Raw genomic sequence first — 18,710 nt, 5'->3', positions numbered from 1 at the left:
TTATATGACACACTGTGTTGGCACTATACATACATGAGCTCATTGAATCTTTACAATTACCTAGGAAGTAGTTGGTACTCTCATCCCCATTTTATTGATGAGAACATTAGGCCCAGCAAGGTTAACTTGCCCAAAGCCACACAGCTGGTAGGGGTGGGGCCAGACCTAACTCCCAGCCGTCTGGCTCCATCATCTGTGCTCTTCACTGTTGCCAGATTTACAGCTGGTCGCAGAAGTCTTGGGACAGATAGAGCGCCTTTTAAAGCCAAGATTTTTTTTTCAATTTTTTATCTTTTACTCCCATGCCAGCCCACCCACCCAGCCCTCCCCACCTCCCTCCCATTTCTACCCACCCCTAGTTTTTGTCCATGTGTTCTTTATACTTGTTACAGGATCAAAGCCAAGATTGAAGGAAGACTCCAAGTCCTGTTCTGGAACAAATGACTTAAAGTATCATTCTCTCATCTCTTTTGTTATGCAAATGGTGCCAAGGTGGCTTCTAAAGTTAGAGTGTAATAGATCCCTTTGAAACAGATATTTTCCTCACTTTATAGATGAGGAAATGGAGATCCAGAGGGGTGACCTTTTTCACCCAGGGGCCTCCTAAGAAGGTCTCTTTTCCTGGGTTGCAGTCTTCCTAAGCATTGATTCTAGGCTGAAGCTGGCCCAGGTCCAGGGGCAGCCACACCAGGTCTGGGTTCTCCTCTAGTGTCACAGAGGTCTCTCTGCCTGACCAGTCCATGATTTCATAAGGGGCTGCTGAGCCAAGCCTGAAACACGGAATGCTGACCCCAAAGTGTTCCCAAAGGAAGCTACACACAAAGCATTAGCAGGCAATCAAGTATGGTCCCAAGTGGCCCACTGCAGCTGGTTCTTGTGTGGTCAGGTGCCCTGTAGAGAGGTCTGAGCTGGTGGTTTGTCTGGAGACAAAGTAGTCATATTCCAAAGCCCCACCCCAACACCTGTATGCTTCTGGGTCTCCTTTCATCCCCACTTTTCTGTCCAGAAATTAAGCCCTCCTTCCCCACTTTCCTGGGGTGGAAGAGAAAGCCAGGCACAGAAGCCAGACCCACTTGGGAAAATTAGCAAGACTCAGTAGGTTGACTTTGTATGAAGGCAGGAGCTAAAATGGGAAATTCACAGGGAATGAGTCCTGTTCTATTCTGATGCATGAGACCTAGGTACCCTGCTCAAGCCAAATGCTTCAGTTTCCTCATCTATAAAATGGGAATGATCTGCTGCAAGGGCCCAGAGACATTTTCTGGGACAGATCGGATAGTCAATATTTTAAGATTACTGGGCCAGGCCTTTTCTGTCCTTGCTTCTCAACTCTGTCCTTCTCAACTCTGTCATAGACAACTTGTGAAGGAATGGCTGTGGTTATGTTCCAGTAAACCTTTACTTACAAAAATAGGTGGCAAGCTGGGCTTGGTGCACAGGCAAACCCATTCCTGACCTATTCATAGAACTGTGGGAGAGTGAGGTGACATATGTGACGCTGCTCTGTAGACTGTACAGGGTGAATCACTTGAGAGGAATTGGGGTGCGGGAGCAGAGGATGTGGTAAATAAAATGAAGCCCAGAGCACCCGCTGGCGGTGAGCTTAACACACAGGAAAGGTCACATAGACCCAGCAGTCGGGCGGGCATGGTCTCCAATGGAGGCTTTGCTCCAAGCGCCTCCAAAACCACGCGGAGTTGTCGTTGACTCAACAGCTAAATTGAGTGACCGACCCACCGCCAAGACTTTGCATGTTGCAGCCCCGCCCAAAGCACTCAGTTGGGGAGGAGCCTCCCACGCGGGCCCGGCGTGCTCTGCGCCTGGCCACGCCCCCAGAGCCCGCCCCACCGGCTCCCTCCGGCACTACCCAGAGAAGCGTTGCGGCGTCTCAAACTACGGCTAGTAGGTGAGCGCAAGATTGGGTGAGCCCCCTGCCCTAGGCTACTCGCTGGAGCCCCGGGCACGGCCTGGGGGGCCTGGGTAAGCCGAGCGGGTCCTCACAGCTGCCTGAGGAGCGCGTGGCACTGCCTCCGAGGCCGACCGGGAGCGCGGCCTTGGCGCAGGTGGGCCTGGGAGGCATCGGTACCGAGACCAGGACCCTTCCTCACCTAGGCTGTTTTCTCATTGGGAAAAAGGGCTAAGTTTTGTGATTCTTTAGGAATTTTTTATTAAAATAAGTACCCCGCGTACTTATTTGCAGCAACTTACTTGCCTTAAACACTTCACAGACAGGAAGACAGTAAGCTTCAGAGTTAAGTAATTATGAATTTTTCTGAAATAATGGGATGCCCCCGGGATGTGTTTCAGAATAAACTAGTTGATGAAGGAATGTGGGTGGAAGTAGAGGTAAAACAAGATTTGCTATGAGTTGATGATTGAAGTTAATGTAATATTTTGTCTATTTTTGTATATGTTTGCAATTTGGCATTAAAATTTTTTTTCTAAAATGAAGTTTGCAGTGAATGCTTGACAACCTGTGTTCAAATAGTGTGCCTGTAGTAGTCAGCGAGGGCTGCTGTGACATGTACTCTATGGCAGAAATTTATTTTTCCCATGATTCTAAAGGCTGGAAGTCCAAAATCAAGGTGTCAGCAGAGCTGGTTTCTTCTGAGACTTCTCATTGGTTCATAGATGATCACTTTCTGCCTTGTCACCTCTCGCGATCTTTCCTGTGTCTGTGTTCGAATCTCATGTTCTCATAAGGACATCATATTGAATTAGGGCCTACCCTAATAACCTTATTTTTGCCTAATTACCTCCTTAGAGGCCCCATCTATAAATACAGTCATATTTGGAGGTGGGGGAGGAGGGTTAGGACTTAACATATAAATTTGAATGGACTTAATTCATCCCTTAACTGCCATTTTATTAGTTTGGAATTTTAACCAATTTACTTAGCCTGTCTCTGCCTCCATTTTCATTGCTTTAAATAGGGGCAATAGTAGTAATTAGGTCATGGAGTTGTGAGATAATAAATATAAAGCTATCAGAACTGTCTAGCATACAGTCATACTCAATAAGTTGAACATATGCTTCATCTGTAAATTAGTGGTCATAGCACTTCACTGTGGATGAATAGTGGAGTCACACAGTTGAGTACTTAGTGCTGTGGGAATAAAAGTAATAATCACAGATATTATCACCAGGGTGTCCACTACTGTGCCAGACATTTTTTGTGTTATTCATTCATTTACTAATCACAGCCACCCTAGCAGTGGGCCATTATCACATGCCTATTTGGCAGATGGAGAGGCTGATACACAGAAATGGAACTGAGATTTGAACTCAGGCCCTCACCACTGTGTTGCGTTGCCCTAGTTAAAAAGGATGTAGCCTAGGAGGGTGTTCAGTCAACAGGCAGACCTAGGGAACTATTGACTGACTGCTCTTTTTCTTGGCCCAGGTTACAGCGGTGGCAGCATTCATGGCAGGTCCCCTGTGGCGGGCAGCAGCATTTGTGCAAAGACACAGGACAAGCTTATTGGTGGGTTCCTGTGCAGGCCTGTTTGGGGCCCAAATCTCATACCACCTTTGCCCAGATCCTGTGGTTCGATGGCTATACCAGTACTGGCCTCAGGGCCAGCCAGCCCCGCTCCCCCCAAAGCTACAGAGACTCTTCCAAGAGGTGCTAGAGGACATAGGTGTCCCACCAGGCCATTGCTATGAGGCCTTCACCGCCTTCACCTTCCAGCCTGTGAGTGCTGGCTTCCCAAGACTCCCTGCTGGGGCTGTGGTGGGCATCCCTGCCAGCTTCCTGGGTGACCCAGTGACCAACACCAACTGTCCTGTGGTTGTACATGGGCAAAGAGTGGACTGGAAGACCCCAGAAGGTACCCGGCTGAGAAATGCCCTAACCCTATCTCATGATGCTCAGAAGTTTGCCTTGGCCAGGGAAGTGGTGTACCTGGAGAGCAGTGCCACTGCCCTACAGGCCCTGGTGGCCCCATCTTGCCTAGCAGGAACCTGGGCACTGAGTGTGGGTGCCAAGCATGCATTGGGGCTCTATGGAAGCCCCATGAACTTACGGGCTGCATTCAACCTGGTGGCAGCAGTGGCGGGCTTTGTGGCTTATGCCTTCTCCACTGACTCTCTCACTCATGCCCTGGAAGCCTGGCTGGACCAACGCACAGCCTCCCTGTCTGCAGCCTATTCCCAGGGTGGAGTGGAGTTCTATGAGAAGGTTTTGTCGGGCAACCTAGCCCTGCGCAGTCTCTTGGGCAGACCTGGAGAGAAGCTGTATACTCCCAGCGGGAATGTTGTTCCCAGACATTGGTTCCGCATCAAACATTTACCTTACACAACCCGCCGGGACTCTCTGCTACAAATGTGGAGGGCAACACTCAACTCAGGCCGCTCGTGAGGGGCCCATCTCACAAGCAGTTCCAGCTCGTGCAGGCGTCACCCTGCCATTGACACTGCAGCTTCTTGGTGCTTCCGCACCCACAGCCCAGTGTCAGAAAAAAATCATAGGCTTTGGAGTTAAACAGCCTAGATCCTACCCCAGCCCAGTTCTTATAATCTCAGCACCCTTGGCATATCCCTTTATGAATCTGAGCCTTGGTTTCCTCCACTGTAAAATGGGGATGATGTAAATTTCTGGCAGGATTGTGGGGTCCCCTGGCAGAAAGGGTGCTCCATAAATAAACAGTATGTTCCTCCTTGGTCTTTGAATACCAGTGGGCTCTAAGAGTCAGAATATATCTCACTACCAGAGGTGCTGGTAGGATGTAAACACTTCTACAGCGAAGAACTACAGCATAGTTTTCCTGTTGGTCAGATCCAAATTTCTTTCTACTGTGGTAGAGATTAAAGGCTTTGAGAGGCCAAGATGAGAATCTGTTGTGTGCCTGAAAGGCTGGGAAATGATGAGCTTGCGGTGGGGCTTTAAGAGTGATGTGTCCAGTGTAGCTGGCTTGCTCAGAGAGGGCTGGGCAGCCAAAAAGGGGTGGTGGGCCCCAGGAGAGCCCCTAGGCCTGAAGGGGAGGTGTTGCTGGAAACTGGCAAGACCTAGGGTGAGGGAGACCTGGCTGGATCTCTGGCCAGAGGAAGGGTAAGGAACAAACCATTGCCAGACAATGACCCTGCAGGGATGGAGGCCATGGGTGTGGTACAGAGCATGCTCAGGGCTTGGACAGCAGAGGGAGTGAGGTGAGGGCATAAGGGGAGATGGAAATGGGATGAATGAACTTGGCTTACAAAGCAGGGTGGGGGTAGATAGTGGACCTGGCCTGTTGTTCTACATCTTTGGCCAGCTTGTTTTCCTTGAGCCCTCTGGTAGTAGACAGAGCAGACCCCACTTTTGATCTTTGGACAGAAGATTTAATGTGGATGGTGAGGAGAATTATGATCAACAAGTCAGGCTTCCTGTATTGTTTTTGTTAATATGTTTTCCGTGGAAGAGCTGCAGAATTCGGGCCTGATGCCAGTGTAACTCAGGGAAGGGTACACAGCAGTATGGGAGGCCCACTCAGTGGTGGCACATAGTTCTGCAGGGGACTGTGAAGGAGAGTGAGCATGATGGGGAGCTATGCCTTCCTGCGGGCTCCTTCACTGTGGCCTGGCACTCAGTGCTCTGGTTCTATTCTGTGTCAGCCTGCAGGTCCCCATACCAGGCCTAGGCAGACTGTTACTGCGTGTAGAGCACCCTGTCTCTCAGGTCCTTAGGACAGTGTTGGCACACTCCCCACCCACACCCCAACTACTGTCAATACTGCAGAAGCCAAGATGGTGGCATCAGGCATACCTGCCTAGATGGCGAGATAAGGGAGCCCTATTGCACATGGTGTGGGCTCCCTAAAATGGCTCTTACCCTGCTCCGTCTACTATTCCATGTCAAATTTTGTCTCCACTCAAGGGCTGTTCCCACTCCCCACATATGCCTTACATGGCCCCACCTCCAAACTTTGGCTCACAGAGCACCCATCTGTGAGCTGCCCCTCCTCCTCGCCACCCTCTACATATCCCCTGAGCCTGGCTCAAGCCTAGGCAATATGAACATCTGAAACCCTCCCACTGCAGCCCCCTCCCCTGGCATCTTCTTGCTTTCTGGCTAAAGTTACATCTCCGAGCCTAGGCCTGCTGGCCTCCCCAACTGTCCTGTATCCCACTTCCCATAGTGCTGTGGATGCTAGCCTCATAAGCACTGTGGTTCCTTACATGCCTCCTCTCCTTAACACACAGGCCTTTGCCATGGTTGTGTTGTTCATTTGAGGTGCTCTCTCCTGCAGGATGACTCAGGGACCCAACTCCAGGAACCATCCTCATGCATACCCTGCTGCACACCATGTACCTCTCCCTAGCCCTTACTGCTAACTAATTAAGCTGCTGTGGAGTTAGTGGCTCAGCATCTCCTGCTGAAAGGTATCTGCAAGGGCAGGGTTGTGTGTCTTTTTCACAGCTCTGGACTGAGGCTCTCCATAACGTTTTTTTAATATATAAATGAGACTCTTAGGCTGCAACAGAGAGACCTGGCTCCTTGAAGTTCCTGAACAATTACAGTAAGTCTGGCTGGAGTATGAATGTTATATGACCCCAGTGCTGTCTTCCCATCTTGGGACTTTTTGAGGACAGGGCATGGTCCTGATCTCCCATGATTACTGATTTCAGTGGGGAAAGCAAGACACTTCTTGGTCACTTCCTAAAGGGCACAGTGACTACTCAGGGACCCCAGGAGGCTTTAGGCCCCTGCACACAGTTTGGGGGTTGATTCCAGAAAGATTAAAAGCATGCTCTAAGGCTGTGCAGATGGGCCAGGTGACAGGAGGTCACCCTATGAATGTTGCCCTGCATCTTCATTCTCAGATGTCTGCTGTGTACCTCAGTCACCTGCGCCCTGCCTGGAACCCTGGGGACACTGTTCTACTGAGTCATGCCCCCCACATGTTCATGGTCCTCAGAACTACATCGGCACATAAATACAACCCTCACCACACACACGCACATCCAAACACGGCCGTAATAAAGGGAGGAGGGTCACAGAGTCATGGTGCTGGCTTTGGCTCTACCTATCCCTGACCCTACTCTACTTCCTCTGTCCCCACCAGCCAGTGTCCATAGTGCAGGGCCCCACGCGGGCATGCCTGGAGCTGAGCACATGCACCTAGAGCCCGATCCCCACATGTGCATAATCCCAGACTGGGTCCCAAGTGGATGTGAGGGTCCTTACCCAGTAAGGCCTCCTGCCTACCCCATTCCTACAGTAATGTTTATGGAGCCCTTACTGTGCCCAGACACTGTACTGGGTACTTAGGCATCTTTAAAAATTTATCCCCAAATCCAAATATGTAGCTGGTGAGATTATTTCAATTTTACAGGCAAGCAAACAGCACAGGAAGGTGAAGAAATTTGCCCCAAATCGTAAAGTTTCATAAGTGGCAGAACCAGGATTTAAAGCTAGCAGCCTCGCTCTAGATCCCATTATCGAAACCCTACATTTATATTGTCCTATTTATCCTGAGGTTTTCATAGCACAAATATATACTGGGATTCTACAGGCTTTCTCCCCATGCTACTCAGAGGTGACTTTCCATCCTCATCTATTCTATCAGGGGGAAAAGAAAAGATCACTGAGCAGAGCCTTCTGGAACTTCCGGTAGAGAACCTTCCAGCTAACTGACGAGGAAGGGCCACCAGATATATTTTGTGTTGAAGTGGGAATGGGGTGGAAGGGCAGAGTCCTAGAAGGCCCCAGCTGAGGGCACCTTCGGAGGCAGAAAGAGCTATGAGTTCAAATCCTAGTCTTCCATCTTAGTAGAATGACCTTGAAGAAGTGATTTCACACCTGATCTTGAGTTTCCCATTTGTAAAATTAGAATATTAATATGTATCTTACAGCATTGTTTTAACAATAAAAAATGAAATAAAGTTTGCAAAATGTGAAGCCCAGTGAGGGTATATAGTAAGCTTTAAAAGAAGATTGGTTTCCTAAATTTTAGTATTTTCATGTGGTACAAGTACCAGGGTGTTCAGGCCTTGGAGTTGCTGCCCAAATATCAGTAATTCTTGAGACTTGAACCCTCACAGGGAACTCACTGTTGCCTAGTATAAGTCTGCACTTACAGCTTTTCAAGTGTTAGGGCAGTTCTTTAGGTTACTATCGGTTGGCACTTTTTGGGAAATTATTGTACTTGGCAGCAGCTGAGAGCAAAGGACCCAGGTGGCCCCAGGAGGAAATGCCTGACTGGAGAAAAGGGCATTAAGATGGGAGATAGTTCTTTGCACCTACTATACTGGTAATTTTTAGATACTAGAACATTCAGTGTTGGTAAGGTTGTGGTGAAATTGGCATGAGCATACGCTCTTGTTGACATTAGTAATAGGCAGCTTTGCCCCCACTGCTCCCTGCTCCTGTATTCTTAGTCTGGGGTCATGCTTTCCCTTGCTCCCCTTGCTTTTGAAATAATAGACTGCCGAAGCATTGAGCAAATGTCACTTCTGTAAATAAGTTGGAAAAGATTTTGACTTCTGTCTTGCTAGCAGAATGCTATCTTCTTGGATGCATGCTTTATTGAACCAACTTGCTATGTTGGAGAGGCCCACATGGAAAGTCTGACCAACAGTGGGCTAAGAACTGACGGCATCAGTCCAACAACCCCTAACAACCATGTGAGCATGAAAGAGAATCCTTCCCCTGTCAGGCTTTCAGATGATACCTCAGCCTCAGTGACAACTTCATCTCAGCCAGTGACAGACCCTGAAGCAGAGGACATAGCTAAGCCATGTCTGGATCCTTGATCCCTAGAGTCCATATGTCTGTTGTCCATAGTGGGACAGTAGTTGTGGGTTGTATTAAGCCACTTAGTTTTATAGGGTTTTTTATGCAGCAATAGACAACCAATACATATTATCAATTGACATGCTTTTACGAAGTAACATAGCAAAACTTGATACAATTATAAAATTGCATTTTTAATCTAGTAACTTCAAACCTTGAAATTTACCCTAGAGCTACAATCCAACAGGAACTAATAGTATATGCCCAAAGATATATATGAGCGTTAGCTATAACACACAGAAAAATAGGAATAATGGAAATCTTGCACAGTAATGACTTAGGAAATTGTGGTACATCTATTTGTTGATTATTGTTCAGTCACTAAAAAGTATAATTATGAAGATTATGGTAGAAACATGGAAATATTAGGTATAAATATCAAACCTTTAAAAAACATGAAGTACCACTTGCATAATGATTGTAATGATGTAAACATACGATGTTGAAAGTCATTGTTTTGTGGTAGAAATCTAGATGACTTTATTCATTCAATATATATAAGGATTTAACACTGTCCATATTTATATACACAGATACACAAAGGTTTATTCAAGAGTGTAGGGAAGGGGGTGCATCCCTCTCCCTGCATCAAGGTGACAGATTCTGGCATCACTGCTTTTGGACTTGTATCTTTGGGGTGTGACCAACCTTCAATTTGTCAGTTACTGGGCAGGTCATGACAATGTGCTGCTCAGATTTGCTGTGGGAGCAGAATTGACTGACAGTGCCAGCTGTTGTTCCTCTAAATCCACCACCACATTTTCACTGAGGCCATGCCTCCTGCCTGCTGCTTTCAGCCAAGGACTGATCACTGTGGCAGTACCAATGCAGGCCTCTTCCACTGAATTCTAGGAATCCCACATGAGTGTCTAAGCCTCAAGGACACCCCAGTGGCCTAGGCAGATTTTTCTTAGAACTGCTCTGAAATTTGAAACCCTTCCTACCCAACCCTCCTTCCTTCCTTCTCTCCTTTGCAGGTGTCAGACCTACATTGTGGTAAGAAGGCTCTTCCTCCTGCCTTATCCTGTTTCTTCCCCTTAGTTCTTCACAGGTATTTCCCCAGTAACACATCTCTTACTCAAATAATCCTGTCTTAGTGTCTACTTCTCAGAGGACCTGAACTAACAGTTTACTCCCTCACTCAGGCAGGTATGGTGAGCCCTGAGGACTGCCCTGCCCTCGTGGTGCTTGCGGTCTTGCAAAAGAGACTGGTAGGTGAACCTGCAGTGACAACACAGTGAGGTCAGTGCATTGGAGGAGTGAGAGGGACAGGTCCATGTGGAAGCACAGGGGAGGGGCACCTAACAGCCTGGGATGGGAGGTGGGCAGGAAGGACTCAGAAGAGAGGACCCTGGTGCTGGAACCCTTAAGTGTGACTTAAAGAAGCTAATGCTAATAATACCAAAGATCTGTAATAGTGACATGCCACATCCTTTACATATATTAATTTATGTAATCCCCACAACAATCCTGTCATCCCCATTTTCAGATGGGGAGATCAAGGCATAGAGAAAGTAAGTGGTTTCCCACCAGCCAGTGCTGACTTGGGATCTGAAAAAGGTAGTCTGGCTCTAGTAGTGAGGCTCTGAGCCGCTATACTGTGTTAGCCAGGTAAAATCAGTGTGCGCAGAGCCTGAACAAAAGCCAGAAATGAGACTTTGTGTGGTTTTGTATCAGTCAGGGCCCGACCAGGAGGCTGAACCCACATGGTAATTTCAACATGGAAAATTCAGTATGAAGAATTATTATCCTGTAAGGAATTCTTGTTACTATTACAACAGGAGGTTGGAGTGATAAGGGATTAGCTTGTAAGAAATCAAGAGAACTTGCCCTGGCTGGTGTGGCTCAGTGGATTGAGTGCAAGCTTCGAACCATGGGGTCACTGGTCCGATTCCCAGTCAGGGCACATGCCTAGGTTTCCGGGTTGGGCCCCCAGTGGGGGGCAAGCAAGAGGCAGCCATGCACTGATGTTTCTCTCCCTCTCTTTCTCCTTCCAAAGGAAAAAAAAAAAGAAATCAAGAGAACTCTAGGAGCACGTGAAGAGCAGCCCCTGCCCCTGCCCATCTGAGATCCAGACCTCAGTGGAGAAGGTGCCAACATGGCACATGGTGTGGAGAAGGTGCTAGTCAGATGCCACACTGGCAGAACTTGCAGGCAATACCCTCTCTGGGGTAAGAGGGAAGACATCCACGGCAGATGCCCCACTTTGGCACTCAATGCAAAGCCACCTGAGGGAATGCTGGGTCCTTGGTGAGGGGCCTCAGCATTAGTGCTCTGCCATGAAGCCATTGAGGAAGCCAGGGCAGCTACAGGGTCCTGACACCGTGGAAGAGCCCACTGCTGGAGAAACTGCTCTGCAAGAGCCTGGCAAGAGGAGCACACGAACCAGGAAGAGAAAAATCCAGTCCTGCCCCTGTGTCCACCCAGCACCCTCTACTAAAAAAATTAAACACTGTGCCATCTGGGGAGAAATGTTTAGAGTATCCATTTCCATTTTCTCAGAGCAGGCAATGAAGGATGATGGCTTTGAAATTGAGAGGCAATAAATTAAAAACTGGTCCAATTGTCAAAGAGCAAAACCCAGCATGCTGACATAGAGCACAAGGGAGGGAGTGGGAAGATATGAGGCTGAGGGTCCTGGCAGGAAACAGAGGACACAGGGACTTGTGGGCCATGGTGAGATATTCAGAGTCTGTTGCAACTGCAGTGGGAGCCTTTGAGAATGTTATAGCAAGAGAAGGCCATGGTAATGCTCGGATTTTAGAAAATGACTCATGTGGACAATTTGTTGAGGGCAAGCAAAGTGACAATTTGGGGAAGGGGCCATTGTAGTAACTGGGTAGATTATGGTATCCTAACTTGGCAGTGGTGGTGGAGATGGAAAGAAGCACAATTCAGGCTATATTTAGGAGGTAGCATTGTTCACATATGATGGTACACTGGGTCTGTGGTGTGTGTACACCATGTCAGAATTCAATGGTCAGGAATGTCCCCTGGGTTTAGGCTGGATAGCTGGGTGTCTGGGGTGCACCCCCTACCCCTTCTCTCCCTACAGAGCTCACAGATGCTAAGTCATATTCTCTCTGCCTCCTGGGATGTCCTTCCTCTTGATTATGCCTCTTTGGAAAGACAGTGTTGTTGTTCTTATTGAGAATGATAATGATGATGATGACTGAAGCCTTTAACCCATCAGGATGCTTGAGAGCTTCCTGACCGAGTATGAGTAAGAATGAGTAAGATTGTTCAGAGCAAAGACTAATGGAGGTGAGTACCGGTGTTTGTGGGCTGGATCCTGCGACTCTTTCCTCAAGTGTGCCTCTCCCTCTGCCTCTCCAATTCAACCGTGCTGAAATCTAGCAGGCCTGGGAGCACAAGCTTATTTTTGCACTGCTTGAGCCACCTGGATTCAAAGCCTGCCTGGCTGTGGAGTTCTTCCAATCTAGCCCCTTAGAGCATCTGTTCCCTAAAAGGCCCTGCTCCCTGCTATAAATCAGGGGCAAATCATATCAGTGGTTCCAGGCTACCTTCCATGTCCTCACCTACCTCTACCCTCCCTCTCATCCCACCTGCTGTGCATGATGGCTATGAGCACCTGCAGGCGTGGTGCAGGCCTGGGGGGCCTTCTGCTGGTTCCTCGGCCTAAGGAACAAACTGGCACCAGAGCCACGTGGAATCAGGGAGGAGGACAGGCACCCACAGAGCACACAGACATCAGTGTCACTGCTTCATAGTCAGACCCTCCAATTTATGATAGATTTTACTGATTTCATCAAACAAGACCTGCCAGAGTCTGACCCCTTGACACTGACCAGCCAGACAGGCAAGGACATGGCACAGCCTGGCTGTGATTCTGCTTGCTTTCACACAGCACAGTCAGGTGGACACCCTCTGCTCACTGGCTCGGTTTTCTAAAACCTTAAGTCAATGTCAGTGTTGAATTTTCCCCACCATCCTTCATGTGTGAAAAGATGAAGGTCCTAGACCTTTTCCCAACAGAGGGACCCCCTCACTTTCCTGGACCCCTGAGCTTAATTTTCCTGAACCAGTCCCAAAGCTAAACATGGGAGGCCCCTGCCATTTCCCATTGTTTGTGAGCCGTCCTGCAGTCCTGAAACGTGTCTCTGTCAATTTGCTGGGGCAGGAAAGAAGCAGAATCAGGGTCCTAGGAGGCTGGGTCCACTGGGGTGCCAATGGCCAGGATGCAAGTCTTTGCCACTCTAGGCAGCCTTTGCCCTCAGGACTGGACACCTGGGTAGATCCTGACTCTGCAGCTTATGACCCTGAGCATGTCACCTACTCTCACTGTTCCTCGATTTCCCCATCTATAAATGGGAATAATGATAATGCGACTCCTGGGGTGTTTTTTAAAGAATTTAATGAGTTGATATCTGTAAAGTACTTTGAACAATGTGTGTCACCGTGACGGATTGAGGAAATGTGTAGATCTTTATTCACCAAGGCATGGTGGTTAGGAAGTGGCCCACGTGGCACCTTGGGAAATGCTCAGGTGATTGTGATGTAAGCCAGGGTTGACAATACTGCCCTCCACAGTGTTCTCAGCCCCCCTGGTGGAGTTTTATTCACATGTCTGACTCCCCACCCTCCCACCAGCTGGGAACCTCTCCAAGAGCCACAGGGCCATTCCCACCTCCTATTCCCTGTACTTGTTAGAGTCGGTGTTCAGGAAGTATTTGCAGAATACATGACTGAGTTATGCTGGGAGTCAAGGAGCATGACTAGTGGGCAGATCCAGAGGTGCTGGCCTGTGAAGGTCAGCTTGGCCCACATTTCTCAGGGGCCCACAGGGGAGAGGCTGCTGTGGCAAGGGCTCTGAACCCCAGTTTTGTCCCTTCTGGAAAAGGTACCTACCAAGTGGCCCCCAGTACCTTCTGTCATTGCTCATAGCAGCAGGTGGAGGCCACCCACAGGCAGCGACCCCCAGGTCCAGACCAGCTGAATGGCATGCTGATTGTCCTGTACTGGTCCCTGGGGAGGAAGGTGTCCTAGCCTTGAGGTCTGGACTCAGCCCCTGCAGAGGAAGCATAGGCAGGGGTTCTGGGCTGCAGAGGCACAGGCTCTCAGAGCCACTCTGGAGCTGGGCCACAGCTGCTCTGGTCTGGCCCTGGCCTGCCTTCTAACTGCAGACCCAGAGCTTCCTTCATGTCCTAACTCCCATTTGATCCATGTTGGATCCTGCACCTAAGGTTCTTCCTGCCAGCCAAATGAATGTCAGGAGCCATCTGCTGGGTAAGCCAGTGACAGCTGTTGGGAAAATGCTTGCATACATATGAATCAATTTTGTTTTGCCTCAGATTAAGAACTTCAGTTGAGCAAGGGGAGATTTGCTAAATTATTCAGAGGTTACATGAACCTGAGGAAGGCAGTACTAACCGCCTAGGGGAAAGGCAGAAGCCAGAAGCCTAGAGACAACCAAGGATGCCAGCAGGCAGGATGCCCTGTGGCCTAAGGAGGAAGTCACTGTGGTGTTGTAGCCACAGGTTTGTGGCCCCTTATAACAGTGCTGGGCCCATGTTCCCCTGACTGGGCTGATGCTGGGCTGGTCCTCAGCAGAGGCAGCTTTTGGTGCTCACCAAGGTGAGCAGAGCTTTCACATTTCCCCAGGCCCTCACAGGAAGTCTTGCCCTAAGCCTGTTCTGCCCAGTTCCACACGGAACTCCCTCCACAACAATATCACAGCTCCCATGCAGGGAGCAGCTGCTCTGTGTGAGGGTGTTTCCTTACATTGCCTTGTTTGATCACCAAAAACCTATTAAAGAAAAGCAGATATTAGTCCCCTGGTCCAGATGGGAAGCAGCAGCTCAGAGAGGTTAAATAACTTGCCTGTGGACACACAGCTATTGCTGTTAGGGCCAGGATGAGACTCCTGGAGCCCTAATGCAAAGCCAGTGCTGTTTCTTCTAATGAGGCTGCAGCCTCACTGGGAAAGGATGGAATACCTAGGGTTTCTACCGCTGAGACAGCGACACCTTTAGGTGAAGTGACAAAGCTTCCTGGAGACCCCAGGGAGCCCCACTCCCCTGCTGGGGCATTCTAGTTGAACATATTTGAAGCAGTAGTTCATGGGGTCCCCAGGAGCCCCAGTGGGAGAATTTCAGTCACTGAGTCACTGCTTTGCCATATAGGGGTATGATATGATGCTGTCCTGAGTTCTCTCTTCTGAAAGTTTGGTTCTTTGTAAAACTTCTTCTAAGGAGAGAAAGATGGAGAGTGAGATTCAGTCAACTTTCAGAAAAGGAAGCTCTGAACCACCTGGGACACTTATTACATGCAGATTCCCAGGCCTATCTGAGAACTACTGAATGAGACTGTGTGCAAGATGCAGGGAGCTGCACTGTTCATGAGCTTGTCCCTGAGGTAATTTGTGTGTACCCTAACGTTTGAGAATCACTGCTTTTAGATAAGCCAACATTTAGGTTAATGTTATTTAAATACCTGAGGAGTGGAACCTCTCAAACCCATGCAGCCCCTTCTGAGGGAAAAGGCCTTGGGCACACCTGAAGGAAGCAAAGGTCTCCTACAGAAACCAAGTGGCCCACCCATGCACACCAGCAGGAGCCTTGAAGAACACACACACACAGGCACATACAGCACACACACAATCTTGCCCCAGGCAGTGTTTGGAAGTCTAACGCAAATAAGGGTGATATTAATTCCCCAGTCCCATTATGTTCTCTCTCAGGTAGTCAAAGCAGAGATGTGGGGAGAGAGTTGGTCATCTCTAGTGGGCCCTAAAAAGCCCTGAGGCCCTAATTGACTAGCAGGGATGGAGCCCACACTGTGAGTTGGTTATGCTCTTTGCCACCTGGGTGAACATCACAGTGGACCAGGTTCTGTTCCCAGCTACACCCCACCCCTTTGAAGGTGGGCATGGCCACATGGGCCCACTCTGGCCAGTGCATTTGATAGATGGCAGGGTCATTTCCACATGAAAGCATTCAAAAACCAGGAGGTCTCCATCTTCCCTTGTCCCAATGGGCCTCCTGATATTGGGTCTCCAAGTGGGGATGGCATGGAGCAGAGACATGCCAACTCATGGATGGACATGTAGTGGAAGCAAAAGTAAATCTCTGTGGTTTTAAGGCACAGATTCAAGGTTATTTGTGACCACCTAATTATCTACCCCCTCCTGCTGCAATACCACACTTAAGAGCCAAACCACCACAAGGGTTAAACTCACTCTGCTTAGACAATTCATGTAATCTGGGCACTAAACTACAAGGGGGTTATGGAGTGGCTCATTAATAGGAGATGATAATTTTGTTCACTGGAAGCAGTACTGCAGATTCTAAATGCTTAGGCCTTTACAGCCATTGTCAGCTGATGCTGCAAAGCCTTGCTAAAAAACAAACAAGCAATGACTGTGCAATGCAGAGCTGCTAAAAAATGCTTCGTTTATCAGTGGGTGAGTGTCTTTGTGTCTTTCTTTTTTCTCCATTGAAAGAGCTCAACAAAGGTGATAATCCTGGAATGTGAACAAAAGAGGACTGGGAAAGCTCCATTTCTCAATTTTCTGTCTCCCACCCCCGCCCTTCACACCCATTTCTTTGAAAAGCTGAAAGCAATGCACAGATGTAAGGAGCTGTGTTCATTCTTGTGGTTACAAGCCCCCCTCGGTTCCCATGGCAGCCTGGCATGCTCTGCCATGTACTTTTCACACCACATTTTGTCTCATACCTTGTCAGTCTCTCCCAACTGGGCTGTGAATGTCTCTCAGAGAAGGGCACAGCCTTCCTTCCTACATCTAGGCCACCTGGCTGAACACCTGGCACTTTAGGTGAGGGGAGAACAGAACAAAAGTAGAGGCCACGAAACAGCACCTTGAGCCCTGGCTGGTATGGCTCAGTGGATTGAGTGCCAGTGTGTGAATCAAAGGGTCACCACTTCAATTCCCAGTGAGGGCACATGCTTGGGTTGTGGGCCAGGGCCAGTGGGTGGTATGCAAGAGGCAACCACATGGTGTTGTTTCTCTCCTTTTTCTCCCTCCCTTCCCCTCTCTCTAAAAATAAATAAATGAAATCTTTTTTTAAAAAAAGTAGAATTCAGTATACGTTAAAAAAAAAGGCACCATGGAAAGAGGATACCCTGTGAGCCTGAGAGTAACCCATCCCAAAAGCATTTACTGAGCACCCACTATGTACAGTCACAGTGCAAGGTGCTGGGGACAAGTCCAGATGCACTAATTAGTTTACAAACACTTATATATATTTTTGTTGTTGTTTTTTACTTCACAAGTGTAGTGAGGAAAATTGTATATAAATTATCCTGTTTCACCTTAGAAGAGAGTGGCTTTAGAGAGTTTACATGAGCTATGGTAAAAAGGGGTGTGGCCTGGGCCACGCACCTTGCTTTGTATCCTGGCTTTGCCCCCAGTGGAAGTGTGACCTCAGGAAGTGTGACCTCAGACTTTAGCATCTGGTTTATAAAAGGAGGGGGGCTGGCCCTGCAAGCACACCCTTCTCACCACACCTGGCCTGGCCTGAGCCCTGGGACTGCTTGATTCATTGAACAGGAGATGAGCAGTTGCCATGAGTCTGATGGCAGGCTCAGACCTGGGGGCAGGAGGGACCAGGGAGAGGGGCTGCAGGCCTGGACCACCTCATCTCCAGGTCCACAGACCCTCCTCCAAGGCCTGGATGAGGAGGCACACAGTGAATAAATGCACGATCAGGAAATGGGCAGCCTGGACAGGGCAGTGGCCAGAAATCCCAGCTGTTCAAGAGCATGGGGGCAGAGATCAATGCTCAGAGACTAAATCTGACCCAAGGTTCCATGCCCTTGGGAGGGTGGGGCTGGGCTGGGCAAACAGCTGTTAAGGTCACCATTGAGAGCCCTGTAAATCCCAGGAGGACTGAGCTGCTAGTGTTGTCACTCACCTCACAGTAACCACCAAATTGGGGGTGGTAGCATCTTGACATATATCTACCACACTACTACCTCAGCCCTTTCCTCCCCCAGCATATTACTGGTCATGCTGTTCGGACCCTCCCCTGATCTTTCCTCCCCCAGCATGTTGCTACAGGAGGATGCTGCCAGGGGCCCCTAAAAGAAGGATTTGTAATGGGGTCCAGAACTCAAGGTGTCCAGGAAATATTAGAAAGATATATAGGATGTCCTCACCCTCCACCACAGGTGTGAGTTGGGGGAAGGGACACATGGAGCAGGGCCATTGAGAGCTGTTTTGCATAGCAACAGCTTTGCAACTAACCTCTGGAGGGTCATTTAACACATCTATAACCTTTAACTGGTTGCATAGATATGTTAAATAGTTGTGGCCATGCTCTGAGCCAGGGGGATGGAAGGAACTTCCCCCCCAAGATGTAACTGGGAGGCAACTCCCCCTAGTTACAGCACCTGTGTGAGAGCTTGGAGATGATTGGCTCCACGACATGGGGCCACGGCTGCCCAGACTCATGATGGCAGCCCAGTAAAGCCGGAAGGATGTGGGAGTGCTGGCAAGTGTAGCTGATTGTGGCAGGAGTTGGAAATGGGGCTGCAGAGGAAGACTGGTGCGGAGATTTAAATCCAGACTCGGCAGCCATTGAGGAGAGGACCATGCAGCTGTGGCGGTGAGGAGAACCATGCACTTTTGGCAGAGTGGGGACCCTCCGCAGCCATGAGAAGAATCACCATGAGGCTTTAGCTGAGAACCACCACACAGCTTTAGTTGGAGATCCAGGTGACACAGCTGATGGTGCTGGGAACCAAGGGAGGCCTCCCAGCCGAGGACAAATTACTGGGAAGAACCAGGGGCTGCCTGAGCCACAGACTTCTATTTCTTTTCTTGAGATATGGTACCCCAGGCTGGGCAAAGGGGAGAAGGAAGGACCGTGTGTGTTTGTGAGTGTTTTAAGGGACTTTGGGATTTTGATGAAGACATTAAGTCATTACTCTTAAGTCTGTATAACTTGAATAAATA

The 18,710-nt window shown here is 48.9% G+C and overlaps 1 protein-coding gene and 1 long non-coding RNA gene across 2 annotated transcripts; both read left to right on the top strand.

The window, feature by feature from the left end:
- Positions 1–1,808: 1,808 nt before the first annotated feature.
- LOC118500131 lies at positions 1,809–16,621 on the top strand. Its single transcript, XR_004902663.1, has 3 exons — positions 1,809–1,906; positions 9,919–10,015; positions 11,967–16,621. It is a non-coding gene; the product is annotated as an uncharacterized LOC118500131 (long non-coding RNA).
- TMEM177 (transmembrane protein 177) lies at positions 1,833–4,671 on the top strand. The gene is made up of 2 exons (XM_036023615.1): positions 1,833–1,908; positions 3,405–4,671. Exon 2 carries the CDS (start codon positions 3,425–3,427, stop codon positions 4,358–4,360), a length of 936 nt encoding a protein of 311 aa, XP_035879508.1. The 5' UTR covers positions 1,833–1,908; positions 3,405–3,424; the 3' UTR covers positions 4,361–4,671.
- Positions 16,622–18,710: the final 2,089 nt, after the last annotated feature.

This window comes from Phyllostomus discolor, chromosome 4 (assembly GCF_004126475.2).
Source record: "Phyllostomus discolor isolate MPI-MPIP mPhyDis1 chromosome 4, mPhyDis1.pri.v3, whole genome shotgun sequence".
Taxonomy (NCBI): domain Eukaryota; kingdom Metazoa; phylum Chordata; class Mammalia; order Chiroptera; family Phyllostomidae; genus Phyllostomus; species Phyllostomus discolor.
This window is presented reverse-complemented; position numbering and strand designations above follow the sequence as displayed.

Bases quoted from the DNA above. Each gene is read 5' to 3' on its own strand.
- TMEM177 (XM_036023615.1), top strand. From the start codon at position 3,425: ATGGCAGGTCCCCTGTGGCGGGCAGCAGCATTTGTGCAAAGACACAGG.